The sequence below is a fragment of the Thamnophis sirtalis genome, unplaced genomic scaffold, assembly GCF_051295495.1.
Source record: "Thamnophis sirtalis isolate CommonGarterSnake01/CBP01778 unplaced genomic scaffold, rThaSir2_p1.2 scaffold_10, whole genome shotgun sequence".
NCBI classification, from domain to species: Eukaryota; Metazoa; Chordata; class Lepidosauria; order Squamata; family Natricidae; genus Thamnophis; species Thamnophis sirtalis.
Window position 1 is genome coordinate 29,047,998 of NW_028261390.1, and position 24,481 is coordinate 29,072,478.

The window sequence follows — 24,481 nt, forward strand, 5'->3', positions numbered from 1 at the left end:
TGAGAATGAGTGGATTTGACAACCACCAGAGATTTTGATTCAGGTCTAGGAAAGAAACTGATTGATTATCCTGGCAGCCTAACACTTATTCCCTAATCTATACTGCACAATAATTCCCAGAAATTCTGGTTTAGGATTCCTTTCTGATATAATGAAAAGAAAAAGTTGGGTCTACCAAAGCACCGGTTGTATTCCCGGATGCCACACAGAACACTCTGCCTGAATCAGAATCCAAGCTGAACACGACCCTGATACCTTCCAAGAGGAGAGAGCGAGCTGTGTTACAGCAGCAGCAGCAGCAGCAGCAAAGCGTCTCGGAGAAAACTGCAAGATCACATTTTCACCGCCTTTGCTGGACCGGACCACAGCCCGTCCTTCCTCTCTCACCTGCGGGAGGAAAGGCAGCAACCTGCAAGCGACAGAGACCCAGCGTCCCTAGCCCTGCTCTTTCGCGCCTTAAAAAAATCGGCGCCCCGGAGGCAAAGATTGCTGGAAAGGGAACCGCCGTCTTCGCTGCCGATAGTATCCTAGCCTGGGAGCGAAAAACTCTTTTGCCTTCCTGCAAGCGAGGTCGGAAGAGGGTCGTCCGTCCCCCTGCCGTCTTTCGGGGGGCTGCTCGCTCAGCGAATGGACGCTTCCCCACCGCTTCGGGCGGCGGAGAAACTAAGCCTCGGTTCCTGGGTGGGCCGAGGAGGGGGAGGCAGTTCCTGGGCGGTGCGAGGGGGCTGCCAGCTTCCCCCTCCCCTCTCCTCCCCTTGAGTACCTGCAGCAGGCAGTGGCCGAGTCCCAGAAAGCCCCGCTCCGGAGCAACACAGAAGCCCGGCTCCTGCACCTTGTCGCCCGCCCTGCCGTCCCCGGGTCCCAAAGTCCGTCGGAACCCGCGCTCAGAGAGAGGGAGAAGACAGGCAGCATTAGAGGCGGCATGGCCGAACCTCCCAGGCACCTTCGCCGCCGCAGCCGGGAATCCTCCGGGGCGGCGCTGCTCTTCCTGCTCTCTATCCTGGCTGCGCTCGGGACCACCCAGCCGGACTCGGACGGGCCGTCGCTTCTCCTTCAGCCGGCGAAACCGGGCGCTGCCGACGGGGCCGCCGCAGGGATCTTGATGGCCAACCGCGGGCTGCGCGTGCCTTTCGGCCGCTCCGTTTCCCTGGACCCCGCCCACGACCTGGTGATCCGCGTGCAGCCGGGCGACAAGTGCGTCGTGACCGTCTTGGGGAGCGGGCTGCCGCCTGCGCCTCACCGCCCGGGGGCGCTCTCCCCGCAACGCTTCCCCTGCGCCTTCGGTCCCGGCGAGGTGACCTACACCCACTACGGGTCTCGCAGCCCCGGCCGTGACCGCCTCAGCCTCCAGCTCCGCTACGACTCCCCCAGCCGCACATCCGTGGTGCCTTTCGCGCTGGAGGTCGAGGTGCTGTCGCAGCAGTTGCGCCTCCTCAGCCGCAACCTGCCGCTGGCCGTGGAGAAGCTGCGGGGCCTCAGCCAGCCCCTGGACGCCAAAGTCCTAGCCTTCTCCGAGGAGGGAGAAGCCGCGCGTCGCCACTGCCGCCTCACCGCCCTCCCTCACCCGTCCAGCAGCGGCAACCACCTGCCTTCCTACGGGCGCTTGATCGACGCCCGCGGGCGCCCCCTGCCGCCGGGCTACAGCAATGACTGCCGCCGCTTCCTCAGCGAGGACATCCGCTACCAGCACACGGCTCCCACGCCCTCCCCCAACCGCGACTACATCCCCATGCGGGTGGAAGTGCTGAAGGACAGCGGATCTCCCGAGAGTCTAAGCCAGCAGGAATACTTTCAGGTGGTGGTTCGGATCCGGGATGGGGCTGAGAACACGCCCCCCAAGCCCAGCTTTGTGGCTTTGCTCATGATGGAGGTGGATCAGTTTGTGCTTACCGCCATCACCCCTGACATGTTGGCTGCGGAGGACTTGGAGACCCCCTCAGATCTGCTGCTATTTAATCTCACCTCTCCCTGGCTCAGTGTTGGAGGGCAGGACGACACAACTGGTTACTTGCTAAGTACGGATGATCCTAGTCGTCCACTCACTTCTTTCACTCAGCGGGAGTTGAGGGAGCTGAAGATTGCCTACCAGCCTCCTACAGTGGACTCGGACCATGAGCGCCTTTTCCAATTTGAGATGGAGGTGTTGGACCCTGAGGGTGCCTCTTCAGACCCCTTTGCCTTCATGGTGGTGGTGAAACCTATGAACACTTTGGCTCCGGTGGCTGTCTTTAATCGCATTTCTGGCCCTCAGATGATGCTTTTTGAAGGCCAGTCAAGGCCGCTTTCCGACAATCTTGTAATCAGTGATGAGGACAACTTAGGGGAAGTGAAGATTTGGGTTACAAAAGGTCTAAAACATGGTGAACTGAGAGTTTTGGGTGCATCTCCTGGTCGTCATTTCTTTACTGCAGCAGAGTTGGAAGCTGGACAGGTGATCTACCAGCACGACAGCAGTGAGGACAGTTTCAGTGATAACATTATCTTCCGCATGGAGGATGGACAACACCAGGTGGAGTTTTTTTATCCAATTACAATCATCCCTGATGATGATCAACCACCACTCCTTAATGCCAACACTGGCTTGGTCCTCAGTGAGCACCAGGTAGTGCAGATCTCACCCTTTGTTCTTAGTGCTACTGATATAGATTCTGATGACTCAACTATTCAATTTGTTGTTAAGGAGGTTAAAAAGTCTTCAGGTATACCTGTTCGGAAACATTTGGGTGAGCTTCTATTGCGTCAGGAAGAGGTTCCATCAGCCTATGAAAAAGAAGAAGGTATGGAAGAAGATCAGAGTGATCCATCCCACTGGCACTTTATAAACAGTGAGGGTATGTATGAGAAGGTAGTGACTGAATGGCTGCAAGAGGATATCCTGGATGGAAAGTTGTTCTACAGGCATATTGGACCTCATAGCACCAATGTAGTGATGGACCAGTTTGTATTCTATCTCCAAGATGATAATGACCCTCCAAATCAATCTGAAGAACAGGTGTTTATCATCAAGATACAGCCAGTAGATAACTTATCTCCAGAACTATATCCAGGGACAACTTTACAGATGACTGTCCTGGAATATCAAGTGACACATTTCAAGAAGCATTATCTGTGTTATACTGATTTGGACACAGATGATAGAGAGCTGAAATATACAGTGCTTACATCACCAACTGACATTGACGAAAATCACCCTGTCTTGGCAGGTGAAATTGTATTGACTGACAGCCCTCTGGTGCCCATTACCCATTTCACTCAAGCACAGATAAATCATCATAAAGTGGCCTATAGACCACCAGACCAAGAACTTGGCATTACTCCAAGAATAGCACAATTCACTTACAGTGTAGAAGATACAGCTGGTAATTCCGTTCTAGGTATTTTCACTTTCTTTTTGCAACCAGTGAATAATCAGCCCCCACAAATAACCAATGCTGGTTTCACTGTGTTTGAGGGGCACAGTTTCTTTCTCACCACTACTCAGCTAGATGCTACTGATAAAGATACAGACACTGATCGAATTGTCTTCACTTTAACTGAAGCACCTCAGCATGGCCACCTGCGTTACTTGGAGGAGGGATTGATGCTACAAGGTGAATCTTTTCTCTTAGATGACATTGCTAATGGTCGCATATCCTATCAGCATAATGGTGATGAGTACAGAAATGATTCCTTTCAATTAGAAGTAAGTGATGAAGTTCATCAAGTACCAATCACAGTTAAAATTGCTGTTCAACCAGTTGATGATGAACGTCCCAGCATCATGGTCCCTAGTAGTAATGGACTTTTGGGGGCCTTTATTGATGTTCTGGAAAATAGTGTTACTGAAATAACTACTTCTCTTATCCAGGGCACAGATGAGGATACTGATGAACTGGCATTAACTTTTATTGTAGAGGACCCCCCTAAGCTGGGTAGTATTTTAGTGGATGGAGTACCCTCTAAAAGATTCACTCAAGAAGATCTCATAAGCGGAACAGTTGTTTATGCTCACAATAGTGGAGAAATTGGATTGAAGAGGCAGACTGATTCTTTCAATCTTACTATCTCAGATCAGTCCAGTGACTGGGTGGTGAGAGGAAGCACAATAGAAGGAGTACGTGTGACTGTAACTCTTTTGCCAGTGGACAACATTGCTCCAGAAGTTATGTTGGGAGAAGAACCATTCACTGTTCATGAAGGAGGAAAAAATGTGTTAAGGTTAGAACTGCTGGATGTGGAAGATATTGATACTCCCAGAGATGATATTCTCTGTACCATTCTAACACAGTCAACTGCTGGATATCTAGAGAATATCTCTCCAGCACCAGGATCTGAAAAATCCAGAGCTGGGATTCCCATCAGTGCATTTTCTATCAAAGATATTCGTGTTGGTCATATCAACTATGTTCAGAGCATCCATAAGGGGATAGAACCTTTAGAAGACAGATTCACTTTCCAGTGCTCTGATGGTATCAACTTTTCACCACCTCAGTTCTTTCCAATTATCATCATCCCAACCAATGATGAGAAGCCGGAATTGTTTGTACGTGAGTTTGTGGTTTTGGAAGGAATGAGCTTGGTAATTGACACACCCATTCTCAATGGTGCTGATGCTGATATTCCCCCAGATGAATTGCGCTTCTTTATAACTGTTCCTCCAAAGTATGGACAGATTGTTAACCAGCTAGTTACAGGTACTGTGTCTGTTACCAATTTCACTCTGGAAGAAATTCAGGAAGCATCTAGCATTGTGTATGAGCATGATGACTCAGAAACTAAAGAGGACTTTTTCAAAATCCAGCTCACTGATGGCCTACACACAGTGGAAGAGGAAGTGTTAATAATGGTCATTTTGGTTGATGATGAAACACCCCGGATGTCCATCAATGGTGGATTAGAAGTAGATGTTGGTGAATCTAAAGTTATCACCAATCAAGATCTCAAAGCTACTGACATAGACTCAGAAGACAGGATGCTTACTTATATTATTCGTTTATCCCCCAGGCATGGCTTACTACAGCATATAAGTAAAGAAAAAGAGGTGCTATACAACATTACACTTGGCATGAATTTCACACAGGATGACATAGATCATAAATTTATATGTTATACACATACAGGCCAACAGGGACTCCGGGACTTAATTAAATTTGATGTCACTGATGGCATCAATCCCTTGATAGACAGATATTTTTACATTACTATCAATGGCATTGATATGGTGTTTCCCGAGGTGATCAATAAAGGAGTCACTCTGAAAGAAGGAGGGAAAGTGACTCTCACTACTGATCTCCTCAGTACAAGTGATATCAACAGCCCTGATGAACTACTTAAGTTCAGCATCACCCGGGCACCAAGCAGAGGTCATTTAGAGAATTCTGATAACCCCGGAGTTCTTGTCACTACCTTCACTCAGCTTCAACTAGCTGGAAACAAGATTTATTACATCCACACTGCAGATGATGAAGTGAAGATGGATAGCTTTGAGTTTGAAGTGACTGATGGCTATAATCCAGTCTTCCGTACTTTTAGAGTTTCTATTACTGATGTAGACAATAAGAAACCAGTTCTCACATTACATGACCTCACAGTTCAAGAAGGGGAAAGCAAACTGATCACACCATTTGAGCTAAATGTGGATGATCGGGATACACCTGACCATGTACTCCATTTCATAATTACCCAAGTCCCTGTACATGGTCAAATTATTTATAACAACAGCTATTCTGTCACCAGCTTCACTAAACAAGACTTAAATGAAAATATGATCAGCTACAAACATGATGGCACTGAAACTAATCATGACAGCTTCTCTTTCACTGTAACGGATGGGACACATCCAGATTTTTACGTTTTTCCTGATACCATCCTTGAAACACGTAACCCACAGATGATGAAAATCCAGATCAATGCTTTAGACAATGGAATACCACAAATAGTAGTGAACAAGGGTGTCTCTACACTGAGAAATATAGCAACTGGACACTTGGGCTTCCTAATAACCAGCAAGTCTTTGAAAGCAGAAGACAGAGATAGTCCACACAAATTATTGAAATATAAGATCACAGATGGGCCAAAGCATGGATTTCTCATTAATATTGGTCTAGGAAATGCAAGTGTCAAATCATTTTCCCAAGGTTAGTATTATGTAATCACTAGTTTATTTATTCATTTTTTAAAGAAAGTCGATGTTTCTAAAACAATGAAATCTGTCTGAATGTTGTTTTAAAATCATATTCACTAATCAACATCTACAAGCAAGTTACTCTTTTATTTTACCTATCAAATCCATTATTTATTTTGTTGCCAGGTTCAAAATTAACTGGATTCATAATCCTGTCGAGCCAAAAGCATTTCCTGCCCATAATGGCTTAAATCTAGCAGTAAAGAGCTCAGTCCATTGTAGCTCAAGTTGCTTTACACTATGGACACAAATACATTTTCAAATTGCCATAGATTTATAAGGTTTATTATATGAGCATTATCAGGTGTTTGACAGTGTAAAATGTTTAACTTTTACAAATTCTCAACAGTCTTAAAACTTGTTCTATATTAGAAAATATATAAACACCTGAAATATGTATTATCCCATGGAATAAGACAACAATTTTTGCTGTGATGGCATTCCATTAATTATTATGGTATTATTCAGTGATTACAACCAGCACAATCTATCAGTTTTATATTTCATTCCAAGTGCTCTGAGCATATAGTAATTAATAGCTTGGATTCATACATGAAGACTTAATGTGACATGTTTGTTCTTTATATTGAGATTTGTAAATGTTTTATGGCTTAGCATAATGGTTTGTTATAGTTTGTTCTATAAACTCTTAACAGTATTATGTTAGAGTTTATAGAACTCTAACTCTATAGAACAGTATTATGTGTATGCCTAGCTATAGGTTCTAAATGAAAATAAGTGACTCACAATCATTTAAACCAGTGTTCTCCAACCAGATACTTTGCAGATAAAGTTCCATAATCTTTCTGGACATTGAAGTCTGAGCATATGGATAGCTCAGATTCATCTGAAGGGCATCAGGTTTGGTTCTCCAGATGACAAAGGAAGAAATGTTAAACCTCTTCAGATGTTCGTATATTGTGAAGGATATTACACAAATATAACCTGATTCTAAACAAATAAACAAACAAAACCAAAGGGGTAAGTTTAACCTGTATTGAAAAGATTTTGATGTCAACATTGACTTGTGTAACTTTTCTCATTCCTATCAGCTGATATAGATGAAATGAAGATATGTTATGCCTTGAAAGAACATGAAAATGCTACGAGCGATATCTTCTATTTTTCAGTTGAAGATAATGGTAAGATTTTTTTTTACAGTGGTTCAGTAGTTTTAAAGTGATGTGCACATGAATATTGGCATTAAATATTGTGAATTTTTTGTAATTCAGGCTGCACAAAATAGATTGCTTGTCCTGAAACTATGCTTTTTAAAAAAACAGAAGTCCTTTTGTGCTCAGAGATATTGAAACTCATATCATATATACAAGCTTACACAATAATTGGAAATTACAATTTGTTTTGGCTTGGTATAGGTACATTATTACATCCTAATTACAGATTTGAAATGGGTTCTTTAGAGACAATACCATCAGTGTGAAACCTGGTTTAGGTAGTGAAGAAATACATTGTAACAGTCTCCATGAATTGATAGGAAAGGTTTGAATATTTGTGATGTCATAATTTTCAATCAAATATGATTATAATCTGGTACATGTACAATATATGACTGCAAATACTAATTAACATTCTAATTGGAATTTGTTATTTTGGTTATTAATGATGAACATGTGTTCCTTGCAACTCCGTCTCATCTTTATGTCAGGAGAGGTCCAATATTTTTGTTGCTAAGAGACAGCTGGTGCTCTAAATGTTGTTCTAGTAGTTGCAATCTTAAAATGACAAAGAAAGGAGGAGCACAAGAAAGCTCATTTTAGGACTATGCAGTATTTCAGATTTGATTCCCAAAAGTGGTTTAGGCTGCACAAGAGTGCACATCTGTTTGCATATCTTTAAAGCAGCCACTTCTTTCTCAGCCAACTACAAAGGGTAGATATATGATCCCAGAGGAATTGTATCTGCTTTAAAAACTTGCAGAAAGGGGCTACATTCATGCTACCTATGTATTCTGAAGAACCTCAAATACAAAAATGATGCACTGTCATTACACAATCAATATAACTACTTCCAATATATTTAATCATTTCTATTGCTGTCCTATTAAAATCATGGTGTGGTGGAAGATGGGGAAAACTGTGTCTTAAGACATGGGGTAAACAAGATAGAAATGAAGATTCAGTTCTACAGTTTCCAATTTTTAAAAACATTTTTCTAATTATTTTAATAAATATATAATTGAAGAAAGAAAACAATGGGACATGATAAAAATCATGTATATTATAATCACTTGATGAGACTAAATTCCTGGCATATCTAATTGTTTAGTATTTTAATCCTTATTTGGCTATACCAAACAATATAAGAGTAGTCATCCCACAACTAGGCCAGAATGTTCAGCAGCGGAATAGTGGAACTGGCTGAGAAATTCTGGGAGTTGAAATCCATATAGCTGGAGGGCAGCCAGACCATGGAAAACTGCATGATATGTATAAGGGTATAACATGGGAAGAGCTATATTAGAATACCCTAAAGTCTATTTTGTCCTCTCACTTTAGCCTTTAATATCCATTAGACTAAGTGATCATTTGAGATGTGTCACATTCATCATGCAAACCAATCTCCAGTCCTAACCACATCAAGGATTAATTTTGTTTAGATCCAGTAGAATTTCCTTACAAGGAATTATAATTTATTTATAATATACAGTATTTTTTTTAAAAAAAGCTGTTATGAGCTACATTTTTTCTGACTTGTCAGTAAACTCTTTAATGATTTCAATGATCACAGGCTTTATTACTATTCCTAGATTTTAAAAGTAAAGTCACATGCTTTGATAATTTTACCTTCAAGTAAAAATAGTCTTATTGTAACAATGTACAATGAAATATTAATTGAATTTTTTATTTGGAGAATGTTTGCATTACACTCAATATTTCAAAAAAACAGAACAGACCTGGTTACATTCCAAAATACATTCTATAAATGTTTGTGTTTTCTGAAAGAACCTGTTTAAATTTAATGCTGGATTTCTGTTAAGCCAAATTATTTACTAATTTGTTTAAAATTCATGTGTACTTAAGATATATAAAATGAGTAGTCTCTTTTATGTATACAGTATGTGAACTTAGTAAAAGTGGCTCTATCTTTGGAATAAACAGTGATTGATTTCATAAGGTACAATCATGTACCAAAAATGAGAAGCTAATCACTGAGATTATATAGAATGAAGACACATGCATTGATCAGAGTTCTTAATGGATCTGAGATTAATGAAGGTAATAGATAATGTGATACCAAAGCTGCTAATAGGTGATAATTGATTTTAAGAGCTGTATGACTAAATGTAATATGATATTCGGGTTTACTGAAGGAGCAGGAAAGGAATGCCCTCAGGTGCATTATTTCTATTACAATAGAATGCAACTCTCTTTTTGTGTATTGCACTGGTGCATAATAATTAATCTGCAAACATAAATCTTCTGGAATAGAAATTGAGTAACCAGGAGAATACATTTAGCTTTCAAAAGAAGTGACAGGGAGACTTGAAATGATGAATTATGATAATATCTTGTATAGTAATTCTTCTAATAATCCAAAATATTGGATAAGTGAGGCAGAGATCTTCATTTATTTATTTAGTTAATACATTTATACAGCATGTATGTATACAGAATGCATACAGTATACAGTACTCTATGGCCTCTCCTCTCATATACGTGACTCTGGATTAGTAAACTATATTGGTTCCAATAAATTCTACAGGGGCTGCAGTGATTACCAGAACTGGAAGGAACTGCAATAACTTTATACCCATGTGCTCTTTCGCGCTTTCTTACACACACACACACACACACACACACACACACACACACACACACACACAGAATTGCTGGTAAGAAACTTTGTGAAGTGAATAAACAGGAAGAAATAGTTTATCTATTTTTTTTCCTGCTCTCAGTAGTAAACAGTGATTAGAAATAAATGAAAGAAACATATCTAAAGAACCTGCATGGAGTTTTCCTTAAAGTTTCAAAGTGCCTGATATCTATATGTGATTTATCACATCAATGAGACAAACTCCACTCTCCTGGAGAGAAAGGATAGAGTGATATGGAGAAAATGCATTTGAAGATGGTAGGAGTACTATTTGACCACATATTCATTATTTGATAAACTAAGAAAAGGACAGTCTCCAAAAGCTGAACCGCTGGGTATTCCTTTAGAGCAGTATCTATGTGTATTGTCCCCTCCCTCACAAGAAACTCATTTCAGAGTATGAGGATGTTTGGAGCAGGGATAAGAATGTAGTTGTGGCATTGGAGCTAGATGTGCTGTGTGGCTTCTATTTCATTAGAGCATGGGTGTCAAACTCATGGTATCACATTGCTGTCATGTGACGTTTCGCGACATTTGCCCCATTAGGGGAGCTGGGGTAGACATGGCCTGCACGTGATGCATACGGCCCGTGGGCCACCAGTTTGACTCCCCTGCATTAGAGTGACCAACGATATGAGTAAATACCTAAATAAAGCTGGGAGAGCAGGGCAACCAGATGGTCCCTTATACCTGGGCGATCACACTTTGGCAAATGTACTTGTTCATTTTCTAAACCCAGATTTAATGGGTGAGCTTATATCATCTTGATCTAGGAAATCTACTTGTACTAGATGGGAAGAAATAATATTTTCTTTGATCAATCAAATAATTTCTATGCCCTACCCAGCAGGTGGCACCTTAAAACCTTTGATCATTTTACACTTTGGAAGTATCCTCCTTTTAAAAATGTTTCTAGTACAGTCATCGATAATGTTGTAATAGTATAAATGGCTTGTAACATGCACTCCCATTAATAACAATGAAAGAAAAGTACTGAACTCAAGCCAACAGAAACAAAATGTATGGAAAGTATCATTAAGCTTCTGCTGTAAGAGGTGAAATAAAACACCAGATAGAATGAGTTATTTCAGTAAGGCAAAGAACCGTATAGCTGAATTTCTTTTCTGTTCTGACAACCGTCTTTGGTCTGATGGAAAACAGTCAAATCTTCATTAGAGGGTAAACTAATTGTGTTATTTGTTTTATTACATTTTATAAATTATAGAATATTCTATATAGAATTATAGAATATTTCATATATCAATAATAACTGTTACACAAACAAATAAGCTTTGGGTATTCCAGTGATATGAAAAATACATACATGTGGTTTTCTGGGTCATGGGTTTGTGCCATGTAGAACCTAATACAGAGGTCTTCAAATTTTAAGACTTGTGGACTTCAACTCCCAGAATTCTCCAGCCTGAGCTTATATTTGGCAAGCTTAGTGGGGTCCTAGAATTAACTTAAAATACTGCTAACTATATTTACAAATCAGAACAATAGGACATCATGCTTAGCTCTTTATTGCTTCAATTTATTGTCTTTTATAAGTTGATTTGTATATTGTCTTAAACATTGATAAAAAACTGAAATAATTGTATAAAAATCTTCCAATGAATAGAAAAATACAGGTAGTCCTCGACTTACAACAGTTCATTTAGTGATCATTCAAAATTACAATGGCAATGAAAAAAGCTACTTATGACCGTTTTTCACATTATGACCTTTGCAAGATCTTGTGATCAAATTTCAGATGCTTGGCACCTGGTTCCTTATGACTATTGCTGTGTCCCAAGGTCATGTGATCACTTTTGAGACTTTCTGAAAAAACAAAGTCAATGAGGAAGCCAGATTCACTTAACAACAGGTTACTATCTTATAAACTGAAGTGATTCACTTAACAACTATGGCAAGAGAGGTCATAAAATGGGGATAAAACTTTCGTTTCTCACTTAGAAATGTCTCACTTAGCAATGGAAATTTTGGATTCAGTTGTGGTCAAAAGTCGAGAACTAACTTATTGACTGGCATAATAATTAGTGCTGCATTCTTCTATTAAGTAAATTAGCAGAGTTTTGTAGGAACTGATATAGCTTTTCTATTATTCAACAAACCAGGAACACAAAGTCATTTGTAATAATCTCTTTTTGAAAATCTATTCACTTAAAATTTTAATGTATTACTTTAAAAAAGTTGCAAAGTATATGTTGAAATAAGTGCATTGTAAACAATGAAAACAGTTTCCAAAATGTAAGCCTTATAAGGAAAAGAGTTTTATAGGCTTACTTAACAGAACTATAAACAAAGATGAAATACTCTCCTTTTATTATATAATCTTCAGTCATGTATAAGAAATAGAATACTTTGCTGTAATTCACATAATGGATTTTCACAGAAATATAGTTTACAGTAGTTATATTTATGTCTGATTTTTCAAAACAATTTCAGCAACATTTTAGCTATTAGATAGCATGTTTTGCTTGCCATATTTATAAGAAACACTTGCCTTATTAGGCAGAAAATTAGACAGAAAATTTGCCAATCCAGCAATACCTAAAAGTTGGAGACATCCTAACAGATGTATTCAGATATTATTTTAAATTTGAATTGTTCAGTTGCCAGCTATGCAGCCTGTGCTTAGGAGTAAATGACATAAGCCATGGTTTCAAACCAATAAGCAAAACCAATCTTTGTGTGCTGGGCACTAGAATCCTTGTTATTTTGAAACTGGATGACATGTTCAAGGATAAGTAACCCAATGTCATTAACTCAATATTTTCAAGGATTGATAGGATTCTGCCTGCCATGCAAGGATATCATGCAATGGGGGGAAATCTTCTGGCCAGTCTCATTCTACCACTGTAGATCCATCAAATTGACGCTAGAAACAAAAGCAAAAGTCGATGATAGCTATTTTTTTTTTACTACACTTAAGATACGCACACTTCAGAGGTGGTATTCAGCAGGTTCTGACCAGTTCTGGAGAACCGGCAGCGGAAATTTTGAGTAGTTCAGAGAACCAGTAAATACCATCTCTGACTGACTCCGCGCCCATCTATTCTCTACCTCCCGAGACCCAGCTGATTGGGAGGGAATGGGAATTTTGCAGTAACCTTCACCTGGAGTGGGGAGGGAATGGAGATTTTACAGTATCTGTCCCCTGCCACACCCACTAAGCCATGCCCACAGAACCGGTAGTAAAAAAAATTGAATCTCACCAATGGTGAACTTGGGCTGATGAGGTCCCTAATAATCAACCAGAAAGAGTCATGAGCAGTAAGAATAGCAAGTAAAAGTTATTCAGTTAACATTGACTAGTACTGTTCTTGTTTTGTTAAATGTTGGACAGCTGTTTTCCTTTGATCTTTTAATATTCTGCTGAAGCAGGATTTTCTGACCACATTGAAGGGCTAGCAAGAATATGATAGAGTTAGCAAGAAATTATACCTTTCTAATACTATCTATTGAGTATTCATAAGTTCATTAATATGTATGAGCCATGCAAATGGCCTCACTGTTTCTTGTACTTCAGCACCTTTGTGCTGGCCAGCAACAGCCTCCTCCGTCTGGATTGGATAGGACGCGAGGGAGGCTGTTGCCGGCTGGAAGTCTGGTTCCTATTGGTGGAAGCCCGAGTATATAAGGTTTGGCGGGCTAGTTTACGAACTGAATCGCTGTCATACTTATCTTAGAATAAAGCCTGTTGTTGTTCACCCTGTGGTCGCGTCCCTCATTCCGAACCTCTAAACTGGCGACGAGGATGGGATCAGCGATTCCGCAACGCTAGGGTGAAAAGAGAGAGACAGACAGTTAGCTGCCGTTCCAGACCGGCAACGAACGCTGCCTGAAGAGGAAAAAAAAATTTTTTTGTGGCCTCTCAGTATCTCTCCCTTCACGACCGTCAGGATGACATCTGCTCTACCTCCCTTTGCCCCCTTTGGTTTGGCCGGAGAATCATGGGAGGGGTTTATGGAGAGGTTCGAATGTTACCTGATCGCTTCCAAAAATCAGGCTCAAACCGAAGAGGAAAAATGCAGCTTTTTCCTCTCATGCTGCGAGCCATCTATGTTCGCCTCAGCAAGAGCTTTGGCAGCCCCACGGCCCGCATACAAGCTTGGGTGGGACGAACTCATGGCCAGATTGAAGAATCACTACGCACCCACCCCGTCAGTCATAGCTCGCCGTTTTGCCTTCCGCAGAAGAGTCCAAAAACAGAATGAATCAATCAGCCAATTTTTGGAGGCCCTGCGGATGGTGGCGGCCCAGTGCGAGTTCTCCAATCTTGAGGAAAATTTGGTGGAACAGTTTGTGTGCGGCGTCCGCGATGTCAACCTGCGGAGCCGCATGTTCAGAAATCACCGAATTACACTACTGCAGGCCGTGGAAACTGCCCGAGCCGCTGAATTATCTGAGCAGTCCACGGCCGATATTGAGCGGTTGCAGATTGCCACACCGGAGCGTTCACCGCCTGAAGCATCGCCGCAAGCCCACATGGTCGAGGACGACCTGGCTTATGAGGATCCAGAAGAAGAAGTGGTGGCCCAGATGAGGACTGTGCCTAAGAGGAAGCCAAAGCCGCAACCTGCAGCGCAACAGGCGTCTGCAGTGCCCTGCCGGGGTTGCGGAGGCCGTCATAAGCGCCAGGCTTGCCCATTTTTAAATGCCATCTGTAACCGGTGCAAGGGCGAAGGCCACCTGGCTAAGGTCTGCAGGGCCCTATTGCCAGCACCCTCGTTCCTTCAATCGCCCAGCCGTCCCCAGGCGCAACTGCGCCGCCAGCAGCAGCGGCCACCGAAGAGAGCGGAAGATTGCTACCAGTCCACCAGTCAACCATCTAATTTTGACAGTACGGCGAGCCACGCCGTTGCAGGGGCCCGGAAGGTCTCGACCTCCGTCCAGCTGGAAGGTCAGCCGTGCCGGATGGAGGTGGACTCTGGCTCCTCTCGGTCCCTCCTGCCCTGGTCGCTCTTCGCCAAGCTATGCCCTAAAGTGCCCCAGAAACGCCTAAGGCAATCTGAGGTCTCCCTAAGGGATTACCAAGGGAGGTTGATCCCTACGCTGGGATCCTTCCCTATCTCAGTATCTTATGGCCAATTCCAGGGGAAGCTACCCATCCTCATAGTCAGGGATGACCTGCCGGCCCTTCTGGGCCTGGACTGGTTCCCAGCCCTGGGATTATCCATTGGGGGGGTCCACCGGGTGGTTCCTAGCACCCTCGAGGACACATTAAGGGAATTTTCGGACGTTTTCGACGGCCAGTTGGGCTGTTATAAGGGGACCCCCATATCTTTAAGTTTAGACCCTCAGGTTGCTTCCATTAGGCTGAAAGCCCGTAGGGTGCCTTTTGCCTTAAGGGCCAAGGTTGACGCCGAACTTGATAAGTTGTTGGCGCAGGGAGTCATTGAGCCCGTAGATCATTCCCCTTGGGAGACCCCCATTGTTCTCCCAATTAAACCAGACGGGTCGGTGAGGATCTGCGCCGACTACAAGTCGACGATCAACTTGGCCCTTCAGGCAAACCCCTATCCAGTCCCTGTAGTGCAACACCTGCTCCATTCCCTGGGGCAGGGTTGCACATTCGCCAAACTGGATATGGCGCAGGCCTATCAACAGCTCCCGGTGGATGACGATGCGGCGGCTGCCCAGACCATCGTCACCCATCGTGGGGCTTTCCGTTGTCGCCGCCTGCAATTTGGTGTTTCCGTGGCCCCGGGGATCTTCAAAGCCTGATGGAGCGGCTGCTCCATGGGCTGCCGGGCGTAGTTCCGTATTTCGATGACGTCCTGATCGCTGCTTCCAGCCGCTCAGAACTCATCGAAGTACTGCGGAAGGTCCTCAGTCGTTTCAGGGGCGCGGGCTTAAAACTGAAACGCAGCAAATGTTCATTTGCTGTTCCGAGGGTGGAATTCTTGGGCTTCATGATTGACGCCCAAGGCATCCACCCCACACCTTCTAAGGTCGCTGCCATTAGGAACGCCCCTGCACCCACCTCCAAGGCGGAGCTGCAGGCGTTCCTAGGGCTCCTGAACTTTTACACCCCTTTTATACCACACAAGGCGTCACTAGCCGAGCCGCTGCATCGGTTGCTCAACCGATCTGCGGCCTGGCGCTGGGGGAGCCGCGAAGCGCATGCGTTCGCGGCTGTCAAAGAAGCTCTGACGTCAGCGGCAGTCCTGGTCCAGTACAATGACAGGATGCCACTGACGTTAGCTTGTGACGCCTCCCCCTATGGAGTCGGGGCCATCCTAAGCCATGTCCTCCCAAATGGCTTAGAGGCCCCTGTGGCCTATTACTCCCGGACACTCTCCTCGGCGGAGCGTAATTACAGCCAGATAGACAAGGAGGCTCTGGCTGCAGTGTCCGGGATTAAGAGGTTCCACGACTACCTCTATGGTCGGCCTTTCACCCTTGTCACTGACCACAAGCCACTCCTTGGGCTTTTGGCAGGTGACAAGCCGACCCCCCCCCCATCCTCTCCCCCCGAATGACTAGATGGACGGAGTTCCTTGCAGCGTATTCTTATACGCTGCAGTACCGTCCGGGCAAGCAGCTGGGGCATGCCGATGCCTTAAGCCGCTGCCCGTTACCGGAGACCGACACCGCCCTAGTGCCCTGTCTCTCAGTCCTGTCTATCGCGTCTTCCGGTTTCCCGATTTCGGCCGCGGATGTCGCGGCCTGCACCAAGGCCGATCCGATCCTCTCCCAGGTCGCTTCCTGGGTCTCGAGGGGATGGCCAGTGGACAAAGTGGCAGAGGGCTTCAAGCCCTTTAAAATCCGGCAGGCGGAGCTCTCCCTCCACGGGGGGTGCCTTATTTGGGGGGATCGAGTAGTGATCCCCACCGCGCTGCGGCCACAAGTACTGTCCCTGCTCCATAAGGATCATCCGGGCATAGCACGAATGAAGGCATTAGCCCGTAGCTATGTTTGGTGGCCCTTACTGGACTCAGAGATAGCGGCCTATGTTGGCCGCTGCCACCCCTGTCAGCAATCTAGGCCTAATCCCCCAGCCGGGCCAGCTCGTGAGTGGGAGGCTCCGAGAGGCCCATGGTCACGCCTCCACCTAGATTTTGCCAGTCCCTTTCACGGCCAGAACTTCTTGGTAGTGGTGGACGCTTACTCCCGCTGGGTGGAGCTGGTCCTCATGGGCTCCACCACAGCTGAGAGTACGGTCCAGGCCTTGAGAAGGCTGTTCGCGACCCATGGGTTGCCGGACCTGATTGTTTCTGATAATGGGCCCCAATTTATGTCCACCACGTTCCAGGAGTTCCTGGCCATGCAAGGGATTCGACATGCGCCCATAGCCCCGTACCACCCGGCCAGCAATGGCCGGGCGGAGCGGGCGGTCCGCTCAGCAAAAGAGGCACTGGGCCGCATGGACCGGGGCGACTGGCAGGAGAAAGTGGCGGCTTACCTGCTAAGCCAACATTCCACTCCCTGCCCAACGACCAACCGAAGCCCCGCGGAGCTCTTGATGGGCAGGCGTCTGCGGACTCCCCTGGACCGGCTACATCCGTTGTATTCAGGGGATCAGCCGAGCAACCTGGGGGTTATCCCTTCCCGTTCATTTAAATTAGGGGATGCGGTATGGGCCCGGGCATTTTCGGGGCCTACTAGATGGGTGCCAGCCACTGTTACTGCCCTGACAGGCCCGTGTTCTTTTAGAGTCGGACTGGCTGACGGATCCCAATGGAGGCGTCACCTGGATCAATTGAGGAGACGCCTCCCACCGCCAGCCGGCAGCCCAGGCCCAACCGATGCCGGCACCGCCTGCCCGGAAAACCAGCGTGAGGCCTTCGCCGCTCCAGGCCTCTCCTGTCAACAACCGAGAGCTCAATCCGGAGAGAACACGCCGTGGGCCTTCGCCACACCAGGCCCCACCTGCCCGAGCGCCCCCTGCCGGGAACTTCCACAATCATCTCAAGCCGCCGCAGAACAATCCCCACCTAGGCCAAGGTTCCTTCCCCCCGACACGCCTTCCAAACACAACACTATCACAGTGGACACGCCACCTCGCCCCTACTCACCAGTACAGTTGAGCCCTCCTTCTGGGCCATCCCAAGAAGGCGTGCCTTGGAGCTACACCCCCTTCCGGGAGGAGCTACCACAAGGAGGTCCTCCTCCGCCGACGACTAGTGGAGAACTGCGTAGATCAGGGCGGGTCTGGCACCGCCCCGCCTACTTACAGGACTACGCATGCTCCACCCGCGGAGCATGCGCGGAACTGGGGGGAAGGGGTATTGAGTATTCATAAGTTCATTAATATGTATGAGCCATGCAAATGGCCTCACTGTTTCTTGTACTTCAGCACCTTTGTGCTGGCCAGCAACAGCCTCCTCCGTCTGGATTGGATAGGACGCGAGGGAGGCTGTTGCCGGCTGGAAGTCTGGTTCCTATTGGTGGAAGCCCGAGTATATAAGGTTTGGCGGGCTAGTTTACGAACTGAATCGCTGTCATACTTATCTTAGAATAAAGCCTGTTGTTGTTCACCCTGTGGTCGCGTCCCTCATTCCGAACCTCTAAACTATCCCAATTTAAAAAGGTGGCATTCTAAGCAATGTAAAACCTAATGTATTTCTCATGTTGGGGTTTTTTAAGCAATTCACATTTTTATTTAAGTAATTTTATTTTTAATGATTATTTAAGCTTAAGTACTGTTGTAATATCGTTGCTCTTCAGTATTCAGGTTAGAACCCAATTAAGAAATATTTTACTCTTCTGGGGAAATAGAAATAATTCTCCTTCCTGTGGGAACCAATCCTGAAATCCTGATTTAACTGCATGATTGCAGGATGATTTCAGAGAAGAATGTTATATAATAAACTCATCCAAAATTGACTAGATGAGATTTTGTATCCTCACAAACATTTAATATAGTACAATCACTGTCATTAGTCAATATTAAATGTGAGGTAGATATTATTTGACTTTAATTTTTTCACTGATTTAAGAATTTGGGTAGACATCCTGACTGAGAACAATGTATATAAAATAGGAAAGAAAAGCTTCATTTCCAAAATTACCTTAGTGTAATGGCTTCAGAGACTTTGTTCATGTCAACGCCACAAGGAAAACACCATTCCTTCAATTGCTTGGGCAATTGAATTGCTTTTCAAAGGCCCATGCTTGTTTCAAGTCTACCATGCTTGTTGTCAGGGTTCCAAGTAACACCTCCAACAGAGAGGTGGGAGTATGGAGTATGGGAGATATATAGTCTAATTAACATTCCTTTCTCCATATAATCCCCCAGCACAAAATGTGGCAGGCCTGAAGGCCCAATGTAAAAGATGGCTTCCGGGTCTGACACTTGTTTCAAGTCTATCATGTCATCTGCTCATCCGTTAGTATAAACCCAGGAGAAGAAACATATGGGTAGACATACGTGCAGATAACTTGGGAAGGTCTCAATGAGGCAGTGCAAGAACACAATTGCCTCAACTTGAAGCTGTGATGCTTTGCTGCAACCAAAACTTTCCTTACTTAATATAACATGCTTACATATTATTTTCAAACAATTTAAGTTTCACAGCATATTGCTGAAGGATAATTATAGTTCTATGGTCTCCTTATTCTTATTTATTTATGTAACCATTAACACTCTGCCATAATGTTTACATACACACTTTAAGACAATTATTAAGAGTCCTTAAGATGTGAAATATTGCATTTGTCAAGCTGGCATAGCAATCACCTCCTCTATGCTGCAATTAATAGGAGTACACCCATTTTGGGGGAAGACTATAGCTTAGATTTACATGATTTGCAAACCCCATAATTATTTATTAACAACAGACAGATATGAATGAGGAAAAAAGACTTGTGCCCAAGGCTCACTGCCAATCAGAGTAATAATTTCGGGAAGGGGCCAAACGAGTTAAATTCTGAGTTCTTGGCATCACCCTGTAGGGCTGGGAAAACTGCCAATTTGAAGCCCTTGAACTGTTGTTTCAGTGATCTGCATCAGTGGTTCTCAACTGGTGAAGTATGTATCACAGATGAAAAACAGAAGTAGTATAGGGGAGGCACAGGGTGTATCATTGGAATGTTAATTATCTCTGTGTAAGACAGATGATCCGTGTTTTTGAACAAAGGGCTGTGGACCTGTAAAGGAAGGTCAAGGATTGGGAAGAAAACATCTATGCAACCATGAGGGTAATTGTTTCATCCACACATAATCTGACTGATGAAGGATTGTAACTTGGAGAAGAAGTTCTTCCACAACTAGGGATGTCTGTAAATGGGCTGGTTGCTTTACCCTATATAGATGGAGTGCTCAAGCTGCAGCCCCAGGTTTATATGTGGTTCCCAAAACCTTGGGTGTGACTCTCAAAACCCCTTTAACAGCTGTCACCAAACTGTATTTCTTCTGTTTATTTTGACAGAAGACAAGAACTATTAAATAGGCAGGAAAATAATCATATTAATTGAGCTCAAATTAAATATACATTAAGTTAAATCAGATTTTATTTGAGCTAGGCCATACCATTTATTTGTCCTGGTCCTGTAAACAGTTTTGGAATGCAACCTTCCCCACAAACCATTCAAAATCTATATGTGGCCCTTCCTTTAAAAAAAGTTTAAAAAATATCAAAGTCACTTTGTCACAGCTTTTGCGCTGATCTTTCCTGGTCCCTTTTAGATGTTTTGCTCTTAGACCCTCTGCTATTGACTGGTGTCTGGTGAAGCACAAAATTTGGACTTGTTCCAGGTTTGGGTCTACCAGTGAACAATAGAAGTAAATGTCTTACTTTGAAATATTTCATTTTAAATCTTTTCTGCCTTGACAAGTTTTATATATTTCTTCTATTGAAAACAATAAAAAGTTATTACTATAGTAGATTTCAGATACAGTATATTTGAGACTAAGGCAAAGACCTAGCATTTCTGTTACTATTATTAGATGCTATTCTGAGGATATTTTTAATCCATTAAGCAACTTGGTATACATCAAATGTTTGGACTACTATCATAATTTACTTTTATAGCCCCACTGTTGGCTGTAGCATATGGGAATTTTAATCCAAATACCACCAGTGTCAGTTTGCCATCCTACTCTTTTACTTATTATTGCATGTTTTCTCCTTATGCTAAACAATAATTCATATACAAGATTCTCACTAGACACACCCACACCTGAAGCCTTTATAAACAGAAGAACACGACACTGACATCAGGGGTGGGTTCCTGTACGGTTGATATCAGTTCGCTTCACACATGTGGCGCATTGCTTGCACATGCTCAGTTGACTGAAAACTGTTCTGTACATGTGCAGAAACATGCCAGCAATGGCAGAAGAGACCAAGGAACCGGTTTGGGGGCGTGGCCATCAGGTTCGCTGCCAGTTCCGCGACCCAGCCACATCACCACTACCTGTTCAGCAAAACCGGGAACAATCCATCTCTGACTGACATCCCTAAACTCTGAAGAAGATGTTTCCTAGCCTGGTAACAAAACATTCAGAAACCAACCCACAAACTCAGAGAACAAACCCTCACCCTCATCCTACACCCGAGCTCCAGATATTCGCCACTATTGCAATAATTTATTTCATTACCTTCCATCGAATGCACCAGAGTCTGTTAAATCATCAACAGGGTTTATAACCTGCAGTGGCTAGACTTACACAACACACTAAGTCTGAATCAATGTTATCTTTACCAGTTGTCTATAAAACCATAAAACTATAATATTCCTAATATTTCACTGATATGATTACATGCCAGTCGCCCCCATTCTTGGACCAGGAGGTTCTTGCTCATTGTTACGTATACTTTAAGTACTTTCTGGCAAAATTACTGCAGCATTCTCTAGGTGGAGCTTCCCTTTAACAACCCTAGAAGGTTAAACTGATACAGAATCTGACACTGTGTATGTTACAAAGTCCATGTGTTAACCACTGCTGCTAAAACCTTGTTGCCAATATGCTTCCAGGTGCATTACAAGTGCTGGTTATTATCATTAAAACCTTACATGAAATAGGAACAGATTTCTTGTGGGACCATCTATGTCTTTTACACCTGATATGACAGAGTGGGCATGTTCCAGATCCCCTCTGTCAAACAGTGCTCTCTTGTAGGACCAGGGATTGTGTGGCCTGTGGAACAGCCTCTCCATATATTTGGATGGCTCCAACCAATCTGGTCTTCCAGAAGGCAGATAAAACTTGGCTTATCATCCTAGTGCTAGGGTCAAGATGTTAAGAAAACCTAATATCCATGTGATTTATGGAATTGTTATATAGTACTCCTTTCCTGAAATGTTTTAATGGATTGTGGATTTTTATGTTGTCTTTGTATGTATTGTTTTACCTCTCAATGTTATGTAGCTGTTTTCTGCTACTAAAATATTTTAGGAAGCTATCGGATATCAACAAGAGATACATGTAGCAAGGCTTTGATGAATAGTAATTTTGACAAGTTTATATATTGGTATTCCAAACATCTGTCTAGAGTTCTTGGAACATAATAAGCAAGAATCAGAATTTCTTAAAATTATATCTGAAAACAAACTGGAAGCATTTCCAATTGTTTCAAGACCAGTATCTCATGATCTTTAAAATGCATAGAACAAATCCATACATTTGATTTTGTTTACGGATTTTTTTTCAAGGGCAGCCTGAAGTAATTATGTGCTACAGTAGACTAAGCATAAGGTAATTGGATTGGATGTGTGGCAGTATCAAACACCATGTTGTACTTCGTCGTTTGGAAGATAGACCTTTAAACCTAACACTTTCATTTTGACTCCTGCTATTATTTATTCTTTGTGCTGTATCAATAATAAGAAAAGGAATGGAACAAAAGACTTTAAAAAATAAGTTTCAAAACCATTCTTTGAAGAGGTAGCATGTATGATATTGAAATAGGAGACCAAAATTATAAAATAGGATGTAGCTTGAAATTTTTTGAACGAACAGTAATACATTTTTGTAAAACTCAGATATCTTTCTAATAATTTCTTTCAGCTTCCCTTGAAAGGCACAAAGTACAATCCTGTGATTGAAGGGACGCGATATTGGCTGAGCAGAAAAAAATAGTGAAATGTGTACTTTGCAACTTGATCAGTCAATTAATTTCTAAAAAAAATATAACCCTGTGCCCGGCATTTAAATCATGAAGGCATGATGGCATGAACTCTGTTATTTATATACTGTATGGTTTCAGCCTATGGTAGCTAAGTTTGCTATTATTAATTATAAATAAACTCTCTAATCCATGTTTCACAATGCAGCCCTATATAAAGGAATGTGTTCAATCTCCAGTTGTAAAAAGCATGTTAAAATATTAATATTTTCCAGTAATTGTGAATTTAAACAATTTTAAGTAATGTGATGAATTAGGCTACAGAAATAGTCAAGCAAACCACTCATTATATACCACATCTATTTATAATTGCACATCTTTTGTAATCTTAATTAAAGGTTGCATATTCTTCTGGTTTTTAGCCTGATGCCTTAACTTGCTATCTTTGAAGCACTGTCTTTTCCCTGTCATATATTTTAGCTAGATTAATGAAGGTTTATATTTTGAACGACTTGATCTTTATAGATTTCTTACAGTTTATTAAAGCTACTTTATGCACTTTATAGGTAGTCCTTCAAGTTTGAAGAAAACTCTGTTTTGCACTCTATTAATCTGTGGACACAGAGGTGACTCTGCACTCTCAATCTGGAAGCAAAATCTAGCACAATGAGGGCACTGGAAGTCTGTTGTAGTAGCAGCTATGGGTGTTATTCTGTGACACTGCTCACAGTTTTCTTTTGGCAGTGTCTTCAAAGCTGATGGAGGCTTCATAGCACAGGGACACCAGTGTGTTCTGTCAGCAGCTCAGCTTCTAGTTCCCTTGGCTGGATGTCACAGTGTCATAGGGTATCTTTCACAGTGTCTTCATAGTGCTTTCATGGTTAGCTTCAAGATCTCTTCTCCAACTCCAGTACACTGTAGAGGAATTGGCAAGGCATAAAGCAATCATCCATTGTGATGATGTGTCTGATACAACTTACCTGAACTGTGATAATCAGTGACTAAATTCTGGTGGACTCCATATGATCCTAGATTAATGATAAAATTTATCTGTTTAGGTTATTAACAATTTCATTCACATCATAAATAAAAGAGATTGATGTCTATGGTGGCTCTTAATCATCTAGGTCCCACTTTTAGTTTTCCCAAAAGTGATTTTTGAAGAAAACTGGACTTTTGGGATTTTTTTTCCCTTAAACATATTTCTTCTCATCCGGGAAGCTTCTTCAGTTTTGACTGAATGGTGGGGAATGGAAGGATTTATATTCTTTGCAGTCATCTGGTTCTTAGCACTCTGAAAGTTGATCATGAGCTGTGACTCATTGAGGCACCTTGGTGTTTTATCCCTACCCTCAGGGCTACCTGAATCAGAGTACAAATTGGGACTGCTAAAAGGTAGAAAGGAGATAGGTGGTGTTGTGGTCTTACCTGTTGTTCAATTTTTACATAGATGACCTCT

The 24,481-nt window shown here is 43.0% G+C and overlaps 1 protein-coding gene across 1 annotated transcript in view; it reads left to right on the forward strand.

Annotated features, from left to right (window-relative positions):
• The first annotated feature begins 922 nt into the window (after positions 1 to 922).
• FREM3 (FRAS1 related extracellular matrix 3) overlaps positions 923 to 24,481 on the forward strand; it is a 69,551-nt gene continuing 45,992 nt past the window's right edge. Inside the window, exons 1-2 of the mRNA XM_087724343.1 lie at positions 923 to 6,116; positions 7,216 to 7,305. Of these exons, the coding sequence (XP_087580469.1) occupies positions 923 to 6,116; positions 7,216 to 7,305 (5,284 nt within the window). The remainder of the gene's footprint in view (positions 6,117 to 7,215; positions 7,306 to 24,481) is intronic.